The sequence below is a fragment of the Bos javanicus genome, chromosome 2, assembly GCF_032452875.1.
Source record: "Bos javanicus breed banteng chromosome 2, ARS-OSU_banteng_1.0, whole genome shotgun sequence".
NCBI classification, from domain to species: Eukaryota; Metazoa; Chordata; class Mammalia; order Artiodactyla; family Bovidae; genus Bos; species Bos javanicus.
This window is the reverse complement of record NC_083869.1, coordinates 90,435,596-90,457,111: the sequence shown is the minus strand read 5'-3', so window position 1 is coordinate 90,457,111 and position 21,516 is coordinate 90,435,596. Positions and strand designations below refer to the sequence as shown.

At 39.6% G+C, this 21,516-nt stretch overlaps 1 protein-coding gene across 1 annotated transcript in view; it reads right to left on the bottom strand.

Moving 5' to 3' along the window:
- CDK15 (cyclin dependent kinase 15) overlaps positions 1–21,516 on the bottom strand; it is a 102,108-nt gene that overhangs the window by 67,486 nt on the left and 13,106 nt on the right. The window contains exons 5-8 of the mRNA XM_061381692.1: positions 15,868–15,962; positions 14,669–14,731; positions 8,942–9,065; positions 7,030–7,150 (exon numbers count right to left, since the gene is read on the bottom strand). Of these exons, the coding sequence (XP_061237676.1) occupies positions 7,030–7,150; positions 8,942–9,065; positions 14,669–14,731; positions 15,868–15,962 (403 nt within the window). The remainder of the gene's footprint in view (positions 1–7,029; positions 7,151–8,941; positions 9,066–14,668; positions 14,732–15,867; positions 15,963–21,516) is intronic.

Genomic DNA, 21,516 nt, shown 5'->3' with positions numbered 1-21,516 from the left:
GGAAAACATGAATTCATAATTAGAAGAAGCACAATATACACCAAGCAGGGTAAGTAAAAAGAAGCCCACATTGGACACATTATAGTGAAAACTGCGTAATAATGAAGGCAAAAACAATTCTTTATCATATCCAGAGAAAATGGGAGATCACCTGTAAAAGAGAAAGACAATAAGGCCAAAAGCAAACTTCCCTACAATTAGGCTAAAAGCAATCTTCACAGGAGCAGCACTGGAAGACGAAATGGGGAAAGATCCTCCAAGGTCTGAGAGAAAATAATGTCAATCTAGAATTACACCCCCAGCAATGGGATACCTTTAACAATGAGAGTTTATCTTAAGAAACAAAAGCGGAGTTTGACACCAACAGGCCAACAACTAAAGAAAGCTTTAAAGGGTTTGTATCAAAAGAGGAAAATTATTCCAAAGTCATATTTGAAGTGCATGAGGGGATGATGAACAGTTTTAAATTTATTTTCACTTGAAAATAGCTTCAAAGTAAATAAAGGAAAAATGAATAGAAATATGACAAATCAAAAACTTCAATATATCTTCCCCTGATAGCTTAAACAGACAAAAATTATATAAAGAAATTGTGAATAACACAAGTAACAACCTTGAAATTTTGAACATATGTAAAGTCCTGTACCCAACAATTTGGGAATACACATCCTTCTCAAACACATAGTAAATAACTGAAAATATTGACTATGTATTGGGCCAGTGCTTCTAACAAAGCCAGTGCTACTTCATTCTCTTTGGTGAAACACCAGGTTTTTTTCAACTTTTTTTTTTTTGCTAACCTTTAATTTTGAAATAATTTCAAAATTAAAGTTACAAAAACAGTAGAAAGAATTGTCTTATATACTTCAAACAGATTCCCAATTGCCAACACTTTGCCTTTTTGGTTTTATCATTTTTTCTATCATCCATCTATCTATTATCTAATTTTTTTCTGAAGCAATAGAGAATAAGTGGCAGATACCATGGTTCTTCACCCTTACATACTTCCACATGTATCTTCTAAGAACAAAAGCATTCTTTTACACAACAACAATGCAATTATCAAAATCAGGAAAGTTAATACTGATCTCAATACTGCTATCTAATCTACAGTCCATGTTTAAGTTCCACTGATTGTCCCAGGAGGGTTCTTTAGCTCCTTCTCCCCCAGTATCCAATCTAGGACCATGCATTATGTTTAGTAGACATGCTTCTTTAGTCTCTTTAATCTGGAACATTTCCCTAAATTTTTTTTTTTTTTTGTCTATTCAAACATTGACTCTATATAGGAACAGAAAATACCACCCCAAAAATATGCCATTCGGGTATAAGGATTAGTATGAGCTGAAGGCAATTGAGAAAAAGCAGACACAGGATGAGATTTTGCTTCTCTTGGGCTGTCTGAAAGTGTGAAAGTGTTAGGTGCTCAGTCCTGTCTGACTCTTTGCGACACAATGGACTGTAGTCTACCAGGCTCCTCTGTCCATGGAACTCTTCAGGCAAGAATACTGCAATGGTTTGCTTTTCCCTTTCCCAGGGGATATTCCAAGCCCAGGGATCAAACCTGGGTCTCTGGCATTGCAGGCAGATTCTTAACCATCTGAGCCACAAGGGAAGCCCATAAGGAGGACATAAAATCCCCTTGTGAAGATGACCCCTTTCCCAGCCCCGGAGGGGAGAAAAACCTTATCACCAGATGCAGAGATGGCACCAAGAAGAATGTATGTAAACAGTTGTTGATAAGTTACCCTTATCCACCACTAGGGTTCCCCATACACATATTTACCTTCTCACAGTTATCACCCTAAAGATTTCAGAAGCCCTTTTCCTTTGTCTTGTTACTTCTCTTTACAGAGGAGTATATCATCTTTTGTCAGAATGGTATAAAAGCCTCCAAGTCTAGCTGTTTCTTTGGGGATTTTCTCTCCTTTTTATGAAGCCACTTACCCCATGTCACATAAAACTTTTAACATAAAATAAAACATGTATGCTTTTCTTCTGTTCATCTGTCTTTTGTCAGCTTATTTCACAGACCCATCCACTGAACCTCAGAGAATAGAAGAAATTTTTTTCTTCCTCTACAGCTCTTTGAAGGAGTATAGTCTAGGGGCTTCCTTGGTAATTCAGTGATAAAGAATCCATCTGCCAATGTAGGAGACACAGGTTTGATTCCTGGTCTGGGAAGCTCCTACATGCTGTGGAGCAACTCAGCCTGTGTGCCACACATAGTGAGCCTGTGCTCTAGAGCCCGAGAGTTGCAACTGCTGAGCCATGTACCCTAGAGCGCGTGCTCGACAACAAGAGAAGCCACCGCAACGAGAAGCCTGCCACACGACACAACCAAAGCCCTCCACACATCACAGCTAAAGAGCAGCCCCTGCTCCCCGCAACTGAGAAAGCCCAGGAGCAGCAATGAAGACCCAGTGCAACCAAATAAATAAATAAAAGTATTAAAAAATAAAGTGAAGAGTACCGTATAGTTATGTCATAGAATGTTCCTCAAAATGAGTTTATCTGATGCTGCTTCATGATTTGACTCCGGTTATGCTCTTTTTTCAGGAAAACCACATTTGTGATACTGTCTCCTCTGATTCGTGTTAGGAGGCAAATGATGTCAGTATGCTCAGTTGCTCAGTCATGTCCAACTCTTTGTGACCCTATGGACTGTAGTCAGTCCCATTATTAATGATACTGACTCTAATCACTTGGTTAAGGTGGTGTTTGCCAAGTTCCTCTGATATAAAGTTGTTATTTTTTCTTTTGTTATAAATAATTTGTATAGAGGTACTTTGAGACTATGTAAATAAATATTTTATTTCTCATGAAAACTTCCCCACTAATTTAGGATTGATGATTCTCATTTGAACCGATTACTACTATATATACTACAAAATAGTGATATTTTGAATTCTATCATTTCTTCCCCAGTTATTAGTTGGCATTATATTGTAAGAAGGAGCTTCCCTTCCTATGTATCTATGGGTCCATCCATCCATCCATTCACCCATCTATCCATCCATCTGTTGTTGCTCAGTTGCTAAGCCGGGTCCAACTCTTTGCGACCTCATGGACTGCAGTATGACAGGCCTCCCTGTTCCTCACCATCTCCTGGAATTTGCCCAAGTTCATGTCCATTGAATCGGTGATGCCATCCAATCTATCCATCTATTATCTGTCTATCTTCCATATAGACATATATTCTTATGTTATTCAGTGTTAAAATACATTGTCCGCACTATTTATTAGGATGCTCAGAAGGTATTGGCTTTGGCCAGTGGGAGTCTCTTCAAGCTGCTTTCCACATCCTTTTGACATATTCCCATCATTTTTTGATCACTTTATTAGAAAATATTCTGGCCTAACAAGATGTTCCTAGCTCATCTTAAACTTTTCCTGCCCCAGTCTCAGTACTGGCTACTTCTCCAAAAAGGCATAGTTATTTTCAGTAGGGAATGGTATTAAGAAATAATATCTTAGTAGGAGACCCACACTTATGTAAAACACAATAATAATTTTAAAAAAATGTACCTAGCAGAATCAAATGCAAATCCTCTCTGACAGACTACACTTTATTCAAGCCCTCAAAAAAAAAAAAAAAATCCCACAAATAAAATTCCAAGGAGAATTAGCATATCATTGTCAAAATCAACTAAATACGCATGGAAAAAAGATACCATATGCAAGAACCAAAAGAAACAATAAACAACAGAAATCAACTTACAAGAAAAGAACATTTACTTTAGATATGTAAGAGCTTATAATACCTTTACTAAAAGGTATTATAGATGAACTAAACAGACGGAGAACTATACTGTTTTAAAATTGGAAGACAGTATTATAAAGGTGTTAACTATCCTCAAAATGTTCTATAATTTCAATGTAATTCTAAAGAAAATCCCACTAGGGTTTTTACATTCAGTAAAATTTATATGGAGAACCAAAGGGGAAAAATAGCCAAGATACTCCTGAGGAAGAAGATGAAGTAAGTGGTGAGACTTGTCCTAGCAGAAATCAAGTATTATTAGAAAGCTACAGAAATTAATACAGTGGGACACTGGTACAGGGACAGATAAACTGACCCCAGTCAGAGTAGAGAGCCCAGAAACAGACCTATGCATCTTTAGAAACCTGATATATGAGATATTTGGCAAGGCAGATCACTGAAGAAATTGAGGTGAGACAATTGGTTAGTACAGAGAAAGTCAATTTCCCATATACTAAAGATTTGAAGTGAAAGGAAAAATTCTACAGCTTTTAAAAGAATGTATTAGATAATATCACTTTGGTCTCAGGGAGAGAAGGATTTTTAAAATAAGGAACAAAAAGACTAACCATAAAGGAAAAGACTGCTAAGGTCAGTAATATTAAAACAAAGCACTCTTGCTTAAAAAGACAACATTAAAATGAAAATGTAAGCCAGGAACTGGGGAGACTTCTTGCAACACACATAACTGATAAAAGATTAGTATTCAGAGTATAAGAACTCCTATAAATCAATAAAGAAAGAAAGGGAGAGACTGTCAGAGACATAGAGACCAAAAGAAAATAAATGAAAGACACACAGAGGTATTTCATAGGAGAAAACCCACGAATAATCCATGAAAAGACTTCCAACCTCATTAGTAATTAGGGAAATGCACATTTGATCACAGCATGCTACCATTCTTCCCACAAGATTAGCAAAAATTAAGAAATCTGATTTTATAAAGCTAGTACAGATGTGGATAAGGGACTATGATATACTGCTGATGCATAAATTGTTACAACCACTTGGAAAACAACTGGACACTGTTTCATGAAGTTGAACATTCATATACCCCATGACACAGCAAATCTACTTTGAAGTACTCTTAGAGAAATCCTTAAATATAAGTACCAAGTATATTCAAAATAGCAAAACCAAAAACATCAAGTTAGATAACTGAAATGTTCATCAACAGAAAATAAAGTGTAACTTAGATCAACGTGGATAAATCCTATAAATACACAGAGTTTAAAAAAAGCAAATCACAGAAAACTAAAAGCAATATAGTACAATTTTTATAAAAACTCAAGAGTAGGTAAAATAATATTTTTAAAATACATAAAAATGTAAAAGTATTATTTAAAAAAAGGTGAGAGATGGACAACAAGAATAAAAATTCAGGGTAGAGCCCCTCCGGTGGAGGGGCAGGCTCTGGTGGATGGAAAAAAGACACAAGCGAATGTGGAAATATATTTTTTGGCCGTGCCATGCAGCATGTGGGATCCTAGCTCCCTGAGCAGAGGTCGAACCCATACCTCCTGCACTGGAAGAGCAAAGTCCTAACCACCGACCACCAGGGAAGTCCAATGTGGCAATACTGACCATGCTCTGGTTGTTTTGTTGGGTAGTGGGTTCATGGAGTTCGCTTCATTATGCTTTCAATCTACATCCGGTTTCTCAATCTTGACGCTATTGACATTTGGGGCTGGATACATCTTTGTTGCGGGGGGCTGCCCTGTGCACTGTAAGATATTTAGTAGCATCCCCGGCCTTTACCCACTAGATGCCAGGAGCACCCCGCCCCTACCCAAGTGTGACAATAAATGTCTCAGACATTGCCAAGGTCTCTGGGAAATAAAATTGATCCTGGTGAAGAATCACTGATGTATATGTTTATGTATTTTGAATGTTTTAAATGCTCAGTAATAAAGCAATGTTTAAAAGTGGTGAGCAGAAGTTTCACTGTCTGTGAAGCACAACTAGGAAGTGATCATTAAAAACTGAGAAAACCAGAGCCCGCTGAAAGCCTTTGAAGTGACAGCATGGAGCAGTGAGTACTGACAGTTTCAGGGGGGTTTTGACTAGCAGGTGATATTCTGAGACATGGTACCGGGTATCGGGAAATCAACAACTCCAGATACACTGCAGGAAATTTTCTTCAACTTTTCTCAAGACTTTGGGAAATTCAAAAGCTTAGTTTCGCCTCTTAGTGTTTTTAAACAGGGCCTTCAGTGTATATAAGACCGTCTAAAGAATTGAAAGAAGTCCGTATACTCTGTTACCTTTGAGGTGCTGGCTGTGACTGTAAATTCACCACACAAATGACTGGGATATTTCCAGGAATCAGAAGCAGACAACATAACAGTGCAGGTCTGGGATGTTGAGTGACTGATATCCCACACTCACCACTGCACCTCTTCAATCCCAGAGCCTCCCAACAATGTGTTTCTACTTGACAGCATCTGTCTGATTTCTTATATTCACACCACAGTCCCCCTTAACCTTCATGGGAAAAGTATATTGCCCTTATTTTAAAAACAAAGAAACATAAACACAGAGAGGGTACATGGTTTTTTGAAGATAACATAATCCAGAAGAAATGATTAGAAATAGAACTGACATGAAAATCAGGTCTACAGAATCTTGGTATTTATGTTTTTTTTCCATCAGGCTCTGAACTGTGTTTGGCCATGTGTAGACAAGCAGGTGTGTGTGTGTGTGTGTGTGAGATCTGTGGTTTGGGAGCATATGTTATGTTTCCCTGGAGACAAAGGAAAAGACAAAGGATTAAGAGAAGAGCTAGAAGAAGGAGCATTGACAAAAAAGGATAGAATCCAGAAGATGCCTTGGGCAAGACCTCTATGAGCCTCAACTTATTTAACTGTTAAAACTTATTGTAAAAATCAAATGAGGTATGTATTGAAAGTACCTTATATTTCTGTATACAAATGTGATTGTCATCATTAGAATGTTTGTGTGTGCATACTCAGTCATTCAGTCATGTCTGACTCTTTGCAACTCCATGGACTGTAGCCTGGCAGGCTCCTCTGTCCATGGGATTCTCCAGGCAAGAATACTGGAGTGGGTTGCCATTTCCTTCTCCAGAGGATCTTCTCAGCCCAGGGATTGAACTTGGGTCTCCTACATCTCCTGCATTGGCAGACGGATTCTTTACCACTGAGCCACCTGGGAAGCCATTAGAATGACTATCTAAAATGTAACACGGTTAATAAAGCAATCTTCATGGCTAGGATGACTCACATTTTCTTGGCACTTGCTCTTACCATATGTCCAATTCAGAAGAATACTCAGTGGCTCCCAGCAAGGCATCAGGAGGGCGGTACCAGAGAGTCACAACTTCTGAAGAATATGTCTGGCTGGGAATGGACTTGGCTCGAGCAAGACCTGAGCGAAGGGGGAAAGCACAGAACTTGTTGTCCTGAGACTTCCCGGAGAGGCACAGTGATACAGTCTGCCAAGGAGAGTGCAACTGGCAGAGTAAACAATATTTTTAAAATGATACACAAATTTCAGTGCTTTTAATAGAACTACTCAACTATCTTGATTCTTGTGTACCTCTTCATCGCATTAATTTCTCTAAATTTAGCCTACTTTGCAGCTAGATGTGGCCTTCCTGGCAGCTAAGTGTTGCAAGGCAACTAAATTTTTGCCTATTTGATACGAATAAAAGTGACGTGTGAACTTCCTGGAGGGGTTAAATGTTGGTCCCTTTTCTCCTTCCTCCAGGCTGTGGTGAGGAGGAGGCGGCTGCCATCTTGAAATATGCCAGCGGGCAACACCTAGGGGTGGTGGGGCTCACGTGTCAGAAGGAGCATGAGCCAAGACATCTGGGGGCTTCCACAGAGCTCTGACTGCCTAGGTCAGCTGTTACACGAGAGAAAATTAAGCTTCAAGCATGTTTACACCTCTGTAATTGGAGGTTTCTATAACAGCAAGGGAAGATCAATTCATGACTAATGTGACCACCCTCCATTTCTGCAGTTCAGGAATCCCCAGTTTAGTAGATAAAGGGTAGGGACTGTTAATCCACATTAGCTAGTTTGGCAGGAACTTAGATGAGTCATTCTCAAGCGCTCCTCTGCAAAACAGTACATTTGTCAGTTAGCTATTTATCTCACAGAATCACATGATCTATAGCCGTATGAAATCTCAATAGATGAGTTTACTTTTGTAGGGAATTTGATAAACGAATGTCTGTTACATGCTTACTGCAGTTATAGCAGTGTCATTTGACTTCTGCCAAACAGAGAAGAGGGTCTTCTCAGCTTGTATGGAACCAGTTTTTCAACAAAAATTTACTGAGCACCTGTGATGGTGTCAGGCACTAGGGATATAATGATAAACAAAAATGGATCCAGGCTGCCCTCATAACACTTATAGTCTAGTGGAGGAGACAAAACCATCATATAAGTAAGTATGTATGTGTATATGTATAATTATAAATGGTGATAACTGCTAGAGTGGAAAGATACAGTGACACTCAGGGTAAGTCTGCATCACTCTGATGGGAATGAAAGCCTCAGGTACCTGGTGGCTCAGTGGTAAAGAATCTGCATGCAATGCAGAAGACTCCCATTTCTGTATTCTCCCACTTCTGTATTCAACCCACTCCCGTATTCTTGCCTGGAGAATTCCATGGACAGAGAAGCTTGGCAGGGTACAGTCCGTAGGGTCAAAAAAGTTGGACAGGACTAAGCGACTGAACACACACACATACACACACCATACAGTCCCACCTGTATAAATACATAGGTGTTCTGGAACCTCCATTCCAGCAAGAGTCCAGCCTAGAGTCTAGGGGTGACCTTTTTATCTGGCCATCCTGGGATAACTTTGATCTAGTCTGATGGAATTTGTACATCCACCCAGATTTAGGGAAACCTAAGAAGTACCATTCACTCTACAAAAGTCTCTGCATCAAAAACAGCAGTGAGGTAATAGGGGTGCCCACATTTTAGGATCTGATTACACTGAGGCTTGATGGGACCCTGAGAAGCGATCAGTCTCTCTCAGTGTCTTGCCTCACTCTTACTGTATGGTTGTTTGATATCCTTAAAAAATGTCAAGTTCCCTGGTCCCCACTTTTCAAAGTCCAGGCCTAATTGATACTTTAAACACTTGCTCACAAAAGCATCATTGTTCATAGCCCAGAAAGAGACTCAGGGGGTAACTTACCAAAATCAGCCAGTTTGAGCTCTCCCAGGTGACTGATGAGTAAGTTCTGAGGTTTCAGGTCCCTGTGAAGAACGTGTTGGTGGTGGATGTATGCCAGGCCCCGCAAAAGTTGAAACATGAAAAGCTGGAAGGAATGAACACCTTATCTAAGCAGATTTGAGCCATTATGTGTTGATTTCTCCTCTAAATCAAAACCAGTCATCTGAAAGAATATAGTAAAAGTGTCTCTTAAGAGACCAAAAAAAAAAAAAGAAGATTTTACATTCACAGAGGAAGAAAAAGGACAAGGAAAGTCAAATAAGTAGACCTTGTCCTAAACAAAAGGATTCTGGTTTTTCCTGACATCTCATTTCTTTGATACTGAAGGAATTACCCTTCCTTAAAAATCTAAAGTGAAACTTTGAAGTTTCCTTTGGAACACTAGTTATTGATTTAGATGTGAAAGATTTAATTTTTTTCCCACCAATGAACTTGGCATACAAGATCAAAGTTGACCTGGAAATGATATTCTAAGGTTTACAACTGCTTAAGTTTTCCAGGCTCTCTGATATAAAACCCTTTTAAAAACAGAACACAGGGAGTCCAGACTGGGAAGTATATCCTTAGATGGTGTTAGGAAATACAGGAACCATTATCTTTTTAAACATATTTTTAAAGTCTTAAGTTCAAAGTGAAAACAAGGGAAATATACAGTATAGATTCAGAGGGAAAAGACACCAAAATAAATCAGACCAAGAAAAAAATCAAAAGAGAATAAGGAATAAATAGTAGAGAGAATAAAAAAAAAAAAAAGGTGGGGGGAAGCAAAAGGAAAAATACATCCTGGATCCAAATTTTAAAACATTGCTGGTGATTACAAGGCACAGAAACCAAAGACATTAGTAGATTCCCACCAATATAGAAGCCTAAGGGGAAAAAAAGAAAGCTTAGTATTCTAAGTGTCTTTTGCTATTTTCCAGTGCAACTGGCAACTGAGAATGCAAACACCAACGTTAGTGTTTACAAAGACTTATGCCAACTGAGAACATGTTCTGGCAGTTTTGAAAAGAAAGATCCAGCCCCAGCATTTCTGGGACATGGACCTAATAGAAGACACAAAGTTGTGCAGATAAATTCACTTTTTCCATCACATCTTGGAAACTAGGAACTTCAGAGATGCTTTTATAGAACCTGTAATGACCTAACAAAGACTTGGACACATTGGAATCAGGTTGATATGCACCATGGTCTGAGCAAAGCAGGATCCTGGAGAGTTTGCCTCCCACGGCACAGTTGTGGCCATGTGAGCTCCATGCAGGTCCCATATCAAGGTCCCCAAGCCATTTAAGAATGTGTTTACATGTCGGTATAGGACTTTTATGCCTTGACAGTTGAGTGATGGTAAAAATGAATAACAAGTGAATAAAAAGTGAATGGTAAAAATGAATAACAGTGTGTATGTTTGAAGTACCAGAAAGAGAAAGAACTGTGATGAGAAGACTCATAGAAGCAGCAAACATCTGAAGTAGGAGCCTCAAGAAAATTTTAACATTCTTAAATGGCTTGGGGACCTTGATATGGGACCTGTATGGAGCCCACACAGCCACAGCTGTGCCGTGGGAGGCAAACTGCCCAGGATCCCACTTTTCTCAGACCAGACCCTGGTGTTCATCAACTTGATTCCAGTGTACCCAGCCTCATGTAAAAGCCCTTGTCCTTGGATTTCCATGCCATCTTTCTCTACCCCTCTACCCCTCTTCTCACTGTCATCCACACAACTCCTACCACTCTCCATCATTCACTCAAGACTTGGACACCTGGATCACAGCTGTTGTTCCCTTGACATCAGTGCTCACGTGAATATGTCCAGCCAACCTCCATGCTCCAACGATCTGCTTCTCCAACCCACTTTAGCCCTTGGCTCCCATGGTCACACACTGGGTCCCACCATCATATAGAACTGTTTGTCCTCTGAAAGGTGAAATTCCTTCCCCTACAAAATGGTTTCTGCTGCGATCACTTTATTCATAATGTTTCCACGGTGCTCACCAATGTCTTTTTAAAATATTCATTTTTTTGGCTGTGCCAGGTCATAGTTGTGGCATGCAGGATCTTCGATCATTGCTGTGATGTTTGAAATTTAGTTGCAGCATGTGCAATCTAGTTCCCCGAAAGGGATCAAACCTGGGCCCCCAGCATTGAGAGCTTGGAATCTTAGCCACTGGACCACTAGGGAAGTCCCACCAATGTCCTTTGCTACGAAAATCCAATGGATCCTTCACTTTACAGGATCTGGCTTTGTTGCTTCTATCTTCCTTCCTGATGCTCTTACCCCTACTTGGTACCAAAATCTCTTAATTTTTCTCCTACTTCTCTGACTGTACTTTCCATAGGCTCCACTTTCTCTACTGATATCTAATATGGTGATATTCCTTAGGGCTCCATCATTGACCTTCTCTTATCACCATACATGCTTCCCTTACCCATCTTATCCACTAACATTGCTTCAATTAACGACTGTATTCTGATAATTTGAAAGTCTTTAGCTTCACTTCAGATCTCTTTCCGGAACTGTTGGACCCATGTAGTCTGAAGTTCACCTGGACATCCCATAACACCTCAAACCCAGTATGCCAGAACTTAACTCTCTGTGTTCCTCCAGAATCTATTTTCCTATTTCTCTATTTCAGTGAATGGTACCATCATCCACATAATTAATTAAAGCTAGAAAAAACACTGTTGATTCTTCCATCTCCCAACAATTCTGGTGAAGTAATCAATTGCCCATATGTCCACTTTCTTCCACCACCAATTCACATCTACACCACTGCTGTCCTCGTGTCCTGGCCGAACCCTTCTCTGTTATTGTTTTCCACAGTCCTTTCCATTCGTACCTTCACTGTCCTAATTTAGGCCTTTATCACTTTTTACCTATAACCTTGCCATTCAAAGTTTAGTCCTCAACCAGCAGCATCTGCGTCACCTTAGAGTATGTTAGAAACACAAACCTCGAGCTTTGAATCAGACTTACTGAATCAGATCCCCAGGTCATTAGTGTGCTCACTGAAGCTTGAGAAGCACTGGGCTAGCCCACATTGACAAACTCCTAACTGAAATCCTTGATTCCAGTCACCTCTCTTTAATCTCTCCCACAGACCACAATTACATAAATTTCCTTCTGATCATGCTATTCTTTTTCAATCAAGCCCTTTTAATGACTCTCCTGTCTAAGAAATAAAGTCCACATCTTAGAAAGTAAGGCTCTCAGCCACCTACCCAATCTATTCCCCCAGACTCATGTACTCCATGTCACTAAGACAGTATCTGTTTCAGGCCAACAGGACCAGAGATTCAGGATGGCAGTAGTGGAAAAGAACCTCAACCAAGAATCTCTTTGAGCAATGGCAAAAGCTGGTTCTATAACTTCAGGAAAAATATTTCTTTTCAAACTTGAATTCTAATTCTGCAAAATAAGGAAGTTAGACCAACCCAGTGTTTTAAGTTTTTTTTTTTCTTACTGCATTGCACAATAAGAAATAGATATGCTTCCAGTTTCCACATTCATGCATAGAAATGAGCACAGTTTCTAATGGAAAAGAATCTGCACAAAATAAAACTTGTTCTTACTAAGTGTTGCATACTATAATATTTTCTATTCCTTTCTCTGGAGGGTTTCCCAGGTGGCAGTAGTGGTAAAGAGCCTGCCTGCCAACGAAGGAGACGTAAGAGATGCAGGTTTGATCTGTGGGTCAGGAAGATCCCCTTGAGGAGGGCATGACAACCTAAGCCAGTATTCTTGCCTGGAGAATCCCATCGGCAGAGGAGCCTGGCGGCTACAGTCCATTGGGTCACAAAGAGTCAGACATTACTGAATTGATTTAGCACACAGATACACATTCTCTTCTTACCCATTCCATTTCATTTTTTTAAAAAAATGCTGGTTGCTGATTACCAATTGATTTCATAACCCACTAATGGACTAGCACCTGGAGAGTGAAAAACACGATAGTCCCTTTGACCCCAACAGTCAGTGTGGCGCTGGGATCTTCTTCCTTCAACACACCCTCTACTTCCCTGCTCTGAACCTTCGCTGAAAACATTCCTTCCTCCTCTAACATCTTCCCCTATTCCAGCCTCTGAAAAGCATTGCAGCTTGTAAGTTCTGGCTTATCAAAACCTCTTAAAATGAGAAGATATCTTTTCCTTGCACATCTACAACATTAGGTCTTATTTCTTACTTGATATTATTCACAAATGTCCTGGAATAGTGGTGGTGTGTATGTCTTACCTCCTGTTTTAGGCTCTACATCCTTTGAGGATAGGAATCATGTCTTCTGCATCTTTCTATCCTGCTAAACACTTAGCATAGTGCTTGCTACAAGAGTCCCTCAAGTCTGAAAATGTTCTATCTTTCACACAGTTACTCTTTCTCCAACTGTTCTATTTAATCAAACTTCTGGTTCCTTGACTCTTCTGCTCTCTCCCTAGCTATCAGTCTTCACTTCCTTCCCTCAGATTGGACTCAGCGTAGAAGCCCCTGACCATCCCTTTAGCCTCTCTCTTGATAGTCTCCAAATATGTGGCCCAACTGTCTTTTCCTCTCACATGTCTGGCACAGACCCAATGTCTCAATCAGTCCAACTTTCTACTTTCTCTGCTCCTCTATTTGCTGCCATTAAAAAAATAAAAAAGAAATCCCATCATCATGCATATAATTTAATGGATTCCATCCTCATCAGAGTCCTTAACACACTACTAGACATTCCTTCTTGGTCTCCTTAGTTAGTTTTCTATTTCAGTTTCCTCTAAGTATTTTTAAATGTTTTCATTCTCTTCAAAACCCTGTCTTCAAACCTTCCTTTCCCCTTGCCTCCATGACTGCAGTCCCCTTACTATGAGTCCTCATAGTATTCCTAATTAACTTGGCCATAGCCCTCATCACCTTGCTTCTCACTACCTATCTAAGTCCATATATCTTGCTGGGCATCAGCTCATTGAAAATAAGAAACACAACTTTTTCATTATTGAAACCTTAGGATTTAATATGGTACTGAGTACTCTAATATATCTTGAATGAATGAATAAATGAACACATAAATATTAGTTAAATGAATGGGTACATCATATACAAATCTCATATGGTTATGTTAAGGGCCAATCAATTAATGCCAATAAAACCTTAGAGAATGAAAAATATGGTATACAAATGGTTTCTAAAATTTATAACAAATGTGGAATTATAGCTAGTTAAGAGTTTAATATTATTTCTATTCCAATAACTGGAAAAATGGAAGTTGGTCCTGCATGTAATACGATTTTATAGAACAGGCAAACAGATAACTGATAAAGAACCAGTCAAGGTAGTCTGCTAGTCCTAGTTGGGAACTTTAAGTGCAACATGAACTTTATCACAGAGCACAGTAGTCTGCTATGAAGAAAGTATTTATTTTATGATAGCTTAACTTCACTTCTTTCCTTTTAAGGCGATTCTTTTTAATTGGATTATACTTCTAAAGACACATTTGCTTGATGGTGATGACTGACAGGGTTAGCTTGCCCAGAAAGCAGCTGGACTTTGCTCCATATCTTGAGGGCAGATTTTTTTTTTTTAAAACTTTTCTCTAGAATATCAGTGGTGTCCATCTTCTTACCTAGTATCATGGGCTTTCAGTTTGTGATGGCAGTCTATTTCCAAATTCTCCTGCCGTGGGCAAGCCAGAGGGGAGTCCCAGCCCTCAAAGTACTTACCCTTACATTATGAGGATGAAGCCCTCCTGGGTGCTGAGACATATACTGAGCCAGGTCTGTGTGCTACACAAAATAGTGGAGAGGGTGATGTTAGTAGTGCTTGGTCAGTGTCACAAAGCAGACCACAGACTTGACTCTCAGAGGCATTACAAAGTTTAGAATTTTTGAGAATAATGTGCAAAAGGTACACAACCAGGTTTTCTGAGACACCACTGTTAAAGTCAAACACAGTGTGTCTTTCTAATTAGCTGCTCTTAGAAGGAACCCTGTTTCTTGACACAAGAGAGGCTCATTTTACTTATTTTTTTTTTATTATTTTTTTTAATTATGAAAGTATGATAACACATTTATAGGAGACTTGGAAAATACAGAACAAGATTACATATAGTTCCTCTATATATTATAATTTTTTAAAGTAGATAAATGAAGATTTTTAGTTGGAGTTTCAATATCATACTCAAAAATTAATAGAATGAATATACTGAGAAGCAGTAGGATATAGTAGACCTGATAAGCACTGTCAACCAATTCAACATAATTAAGATTTATACAATTTTCACACACCAGTAGGATACAAATTCTATTCAAATCTCCATAGACTGTAAACTGGAGACACTGGAACATATCCAGGAATGTAAAACAAGGTGTAAAAATTTCATGGCCTAAAGGTATTGAAATCATACAAGAGAGGTTCATTTTAAATGACTGCCACTGAACACAATGATGTGGGGATATTTGTACTCTCCAAGTGTCCTGAAAAGCAAGTTGTGTACACATACCTTATGCTTTCTTTCTGTTATATTTGAATGGTTTTTATCTTTCAAAAATACAAAATGATTTATTCTTTAGTAAACTCATATGGAGTTTTTTAAAACCCTGTGGTTTATGTCATTATTTTCAATGAAAAAAATTTTGGTCTCTCCTCACATAGTGATTAAAACTAGATTAAAAAATAAGTGCAAAAGTTTTATTTAGGAGGCAAACTTGAAATGTTTATTCTTGTTCGTGAGAGGGAAAAAGGCAACAAAAATAGTGAGTAAAAAAGCATAAGAACAATAGAGAAATTTCCAATAATGAAAATTTCCATGACACTTTTCACATGGTTATCAAAGTTTTGTCATGCCATAAAATATTAACATATTCATCATATAAGCACCAGGCTTTTCCCTTACACTTTGTAAAATGCTGGGACAACTCACCACATATTCAAATACGAATGTCAGTGTCTCTTTGGTGTGTATTATGTCATGCAGCAGCACAATGTTGGCATGTTTCAAACCTTTCAGGAGTGAAGCTAGAAAAATTAAACAAAAATTTAATTAAATCTTTGATCATGAAAATACTGCTTTAAAAATATCAAGCACCATTTGTTTTTTAAACATTTCAAATCAAGCATTCTGATTTTTCAAGCCTGGAAAAAACTTGTTGTGAAATAATATTTAAAACTATTTTTAAAACTTCATTATTTAGTAAATGGTCAGTCAATGATTGCATTTACGTAACTTATTTTTCTTACAGGCCAGAGAAGTTGCAAAAAAAAAAAAAAAGATTCCATTTTCCCAATCAACTCAGAGCACTTTGAATATGCCTTTCTCTGGAAAGCTTATCAACTCTGCTTCAGAGCTACAGGAGAGGAAGCCTGGAGAGATAGAGGCCATTGGAGGACCAGGAAAGGGGTGTTCTGCCTTCTAGAGCAAGACTGCAAGATGTGACCATACTCTAAAGTTCAAAGTCCCACAGGAGGTCAGCAGGGCCTGTGGACGTGATCGATGGAGGGCAGGAGCATGGAATGAAGGATTGCTGAAGCATAATACAGAGAGTGGAGGGGATTTCCATTTCACAACGGGAGAATTGAAAACCTGTGGAAAGGAGGAAATTCAAAGTTAAAAAGAGGAGAGAGCCAAACTTGGGGAGCCCGGATGAGTGGGAAGGGCTGAGGACTGGCTCTTGTATCTTCAATAACAGGTTATTATTAGGTCACTAAAGGCCCCTTTGGGTTTCTCTGGTAGCTCAGCTGGTAAAGAATCTGCATGCAATGCCGGAGGTTCTGGTTTGATTCCTGGGTTGGGAAGATCTCCTAGAGAAAGGAAAGGCTACCCACTCCAGTATTTTTGGGCTTCCCTGGTGGCAGAAGAGTGCTGGCTGCAATGGGCCTCACAGAAGCGTGGCCGAGAGGAGCTACCCCATGTCTGAGGTCAGGGGTGGCAGCCGAGAGGAGCAACCTCAGGTCCAAGAAGCGGTGGCTGCGCAGGCGCAGGAGGGCCAAGAGGAGCTACTCCACGTTCAAGCTCAGGAGGGGCGGCAGTGAGGAGATACCCCTTATCCAAGGTAAGAGAAACCCAGGTAATACAGTAGGTGTTGCTAGAGGGCATCAGAGGGCAGACACACTGAAACCATAATCACAGAAAACTAGTCAATCTAATCACACAGACCACAGCCTTGTCTAACTCAATGAAACTAAGCCATGCCTGTGGGGCCACCCAGGACGGGCAGGTCATGGTGGAGAGGGCTGAGAGAATGTGGTCCACTGGAGAAGGGAATGGCAAACTACTTCAGTATTCTTGCCTTGAGAACCCCATGAACAGTATGAAAAGGCAAAATGATAGGATACTGAAAAAGGAACTCCCCAGGTCAGTAGGTGCCCAATATGCTACTGGAGATCAGTGGAGAAATAACTCCAGAAAGAATGAAGGGATGGAGCCAAAGCATAAACAATCCCCAGTTGTGGATGTGACTGGTGATAGAAGCAAGATCCGATGCTGTAAAGAGCAATATTGCATAGGAACCTGGAATGTTAGGTCCATGAATCAATGCAAATTGGAAGTGGTCGAACAGGAGATGGCAAGAGTGAATGTTGACATTCTAGGAATCAGCGAAATAAAATGGACTGGAATGGGTGAATTAAACTCAAATGACCATTATATCTACCACTGTGGACAGGAATCCCTTAGAAGAAATGGAGTAGCCATCATGGTCAACAAAAGAGTTTGAAATGCAGTACTTGGATGCAATCTCAAAAACAACAGAATGATCTCTGTTCGTTTCCAAGGTGAACCATTCAATATCACATTAATCCAAGTCTATGCCCCAACCAGTAACGCTGAAGAAGCTGAAGTTGAACGGTTCTATGAAGACCTACAAGACCTTTTAGAACTAACACCCAAAAAAGATGTCCTTTTCATTATAGGGGACTGGAATGCAAAAGTAGGAAGTCAATAGGCAAATTTGGCCTTGGAATATGGAATGAAGCAGGGCAAAGGCTAATAGAGTTTTGCCAAGAGAACACACTGGTCATGGCAAACACCCTCTTCCAACAACACAAGAGAAGACTCTACACATGGACATAACCAGATGGTCAACACTGAAATCAGATTGATCATATTCTTTGCAGCCAAAGATGGATAAGCTCTATACAGTTAGCAAAAACAAGACTGGGAGCTGACTGTGGCTCAGATCATGAACTCCTTATTGCCAAATTCAGACTTAAATTGAAGAAAGTAGGGAAAACCACTAGACCATTCAGGTATGACCTAAATCAAATTCCTTATGGTTATACAGTGGGAGTGAGAAATAGAACTAAGGGACTAGATCTGATAGAGAGAGTGCCTGATGAACTATGGACATTCATGTTCATGATATTGTATAAGAGACAGGGATCAAGACCATCCCCATGGAAAAGAAATGCAAAAGAGCAAAATGGCTGTCTGGGGAGGCCTTACAAATAACTATGAAAGGAAGAGAAGCAGAAAGCAAAGGAGAAAAGGAAAGATACAAGCATCTGAATGGGCAGAGTTCCAAAGAATAGGAAGAAGAGATAAGAAAGCCTACCTCAGCGATCAATGCAAAGAAATAGAGGAAAACAACAGAATGGGAAAGACTAGAGATCTCTTCAAGAAAATTAGAGATACGAAGGGAACATTTCATGGAAAGATGGGCTCGATAAAGGACAGAAATGGTATGGACCTAACAGAAGAAGAAGATATTAAGAAGAGGTGGCAAGAATACGCAGAAGAACTGTACAAAAAAGATATTCATGACCCAGATAATCACAATGGTATGATCACTCACCTAGAGCCAGACATCCTGGAATGTGAAGTCAAGTGGGCCTTAGAAAGCATCACTACGAACAAAGCTAGTGGAGGTGATGGAATTCCAATTGAGCTATTTCAAATCCTGGAAGATGATGCTGTGAAAGTGCTGCACTCAATATGCCAGCAAATTTGGAAAACTCAGCTGTGGCCACAGGACTGGAAAAGGTCAGTTTTCATTCCAATCCAAAAAAAAGGCAATGCCAAAGAATGCTCAAACTACCACACAATTGCACTCATCTCACATGCTAGTAAAGCAATGCTCAAAATTCTCTAAGCCAGGATTCAGCAATATGTAAACTGTGAACTTCCAGATATTCAAGCTGGTTTTAGAAAAGGCAGAGGAACCAGAGATCAAACTACCAACATCTGCTGGATCTGGAAAAAGCAAGAGAGTTCCAGAAAAACATCTATTTCTGCTTTATTGACTATGCCAAAGCCTTTGACTGTGTGGATCACAATAAACTGTGGAAAATTCTGAAAGAGATGGGAATACCAGACCACCTGACCTGCCTCTTGAGAAATTTGTATGCAGGTCAGGAAGCAACAGTTAGAACTGGACATGGAACAACAGACTGGTTCCAAATAGGAAAAGGAGTTCGTCAAGACTGTATATTGTCACCCTGCTTATTTAACTTACATGTAGAGTACATCATGAGAAATGCTGGGCTGGAAGAAGCACAAGCTGGAATCAAGATTGCTGGGAGAAATATCAATAACCTCAGATATGCAGATGACACCACCCTTATGGCAGAAAGTGAAGAGGAACTAAAAAGCCTCTTGATGAAGGTGAAAGAGGAGAGTGAAAAAGTTGGCTTAAAGTTCAACATTCAGAAAATGAAGATCATGGCATCTGGTCCCATCACTTCATGGGAAATAGATGGGGAAACAGTGGAAACAGTGTCAGACTTTATCTTTTTGGGCTCCAAAATCACTGCAGATGGTGATTGCAGCCATGAAATTAAAAGATGCTTACTCCTTGGAAGGAAAGTTATGACCAACCTAGGTGGCATATTCAAAAGCAGAGACACTACTTTGCTAACAAAGGTCCATCTAGTCAAGGCTATGGTTTTTCCAGTAGTCATGTATGGATGTGAGAGTTGGACTGTGAAGAAAGCTGAGCACCGAAGAATTGATGCTTTTGAACTGTGGTGTTGGAGAAGACTCTTGAGAGTCCCTTGGACTGCAAGGAGATCCAACCAGTCCATCCTAAAGGAGATCAGTCCTGGGTGTTCTTTGGAAGGAATGATGCTAAAGCTGAAACTCCAGTACTTTGGCCACCTCATGTGAAGAGTTGACTCATTGGAAAAGATTCTGATGCTGGGAGGGATTGGGGGCAGGAGGAGAAGGGGACGACAGAGGATGAGATGGCTGGATGGCATCACCAACTCGATGGACTTGAGTTTGAGTGAACTCTGGGAGTTGGTGATGGACAGGGAGGCCGGGCGAGCTGCAATTCATGGGGTCTCAAAGAGTCAGACACGACTGAGTGACTGAACTAACTGAACTGGTGGCTCAGATGGTAAAAAAAATCTGCCTGCAATTAGGGAGACCTGGGTTTGATCCCTGGGTTGGAAAGATCCCCTGGCGGAGGGCATGTCAACCCACTCCAGTATTCTTGCCTGGAGAATCCCCATGGACTATAGCCTTCCAGGCTCCTCTGTCCATGGGGTTGGAAAGAATTAGTCATGACTAAGCAACTAAGCATCACTGACTCAATGGACATGAGTTTGAGCAAGCTTCGGGAGATGGTGAAGGACAGGGAGGCCTGGCATGCTGCAGTCCGTGGGGTCACAAAGAGTCGGACACGACTGAGTGAGCAAAAACAAGACTTCACTGTATCACCTTGTAGAGGTGCCTTTGTCTGTTTTTGGCTTTTTCTTATATATGGACTGAAAATAATTACTCCGTAATGTTTTCTACTAGAGAATGATATTAAAAGATTCTCAGCTGAAACCATTTTCTAACTTAAAGATTTGGAATTATAGTGCTATAGAGCATATGAAAGAATCAGAATTGATAAATACACAATATTGTATATTTTCTTTAAAATGTTTCTCTTGCATTTACTTAATGTTTATACAACATGCTTCATAAAATAGATTTCTATTTTGATTTTTTAGTTTTACTTTTGCAAAAGGAAAAAATCCTTTGAGTTAAGGATTTCTAACTTTACTGTAATAAAGTAGAAAGGCTTTAGAATAGAATAGAATGGATTTGAATATGTAATGCCTCTGATTACTAGCTCTGTGACCTCTGACCAGTTATCTAACCTCTCTTAAGTTCAAACTCCTTCATCACTACGACAAAAACACACTTTACCAACTAGAGTTGACGTAAAGGTTCAAAAAAAAGATTGAAGTTGGGGGAAGATTATATTATGTGCCCAGTCCTCAAAAAAGATTATTTCTATGAATGCTTCCTAATGAATCCCGCTAAGGGGCTGAAAGTCCTGGAAGTGCTTTTTAAACAGTTTCTATTTTTATAGACAGATATTTAAAATAATGTACATTATTAAGACATTGATACATAGGTTAATAAAACTAGGGAACATGTTCTTATATAAAAACATCATATTAGCCTATTCCAATGAAAGTGCTATCTCCTAGTTGCAAAAACAAATGTTTAAAATATAGAGCCCATTGGGAAAGATTCTGTAAGTTTCAATGAAGGTGGTTAATCTTTTTAACTAGCAAAGGAATAAGGATGGGCAATATGCCTATTGTGTCCACTGTTGTGTATATAGCAGTCGGCAAAATA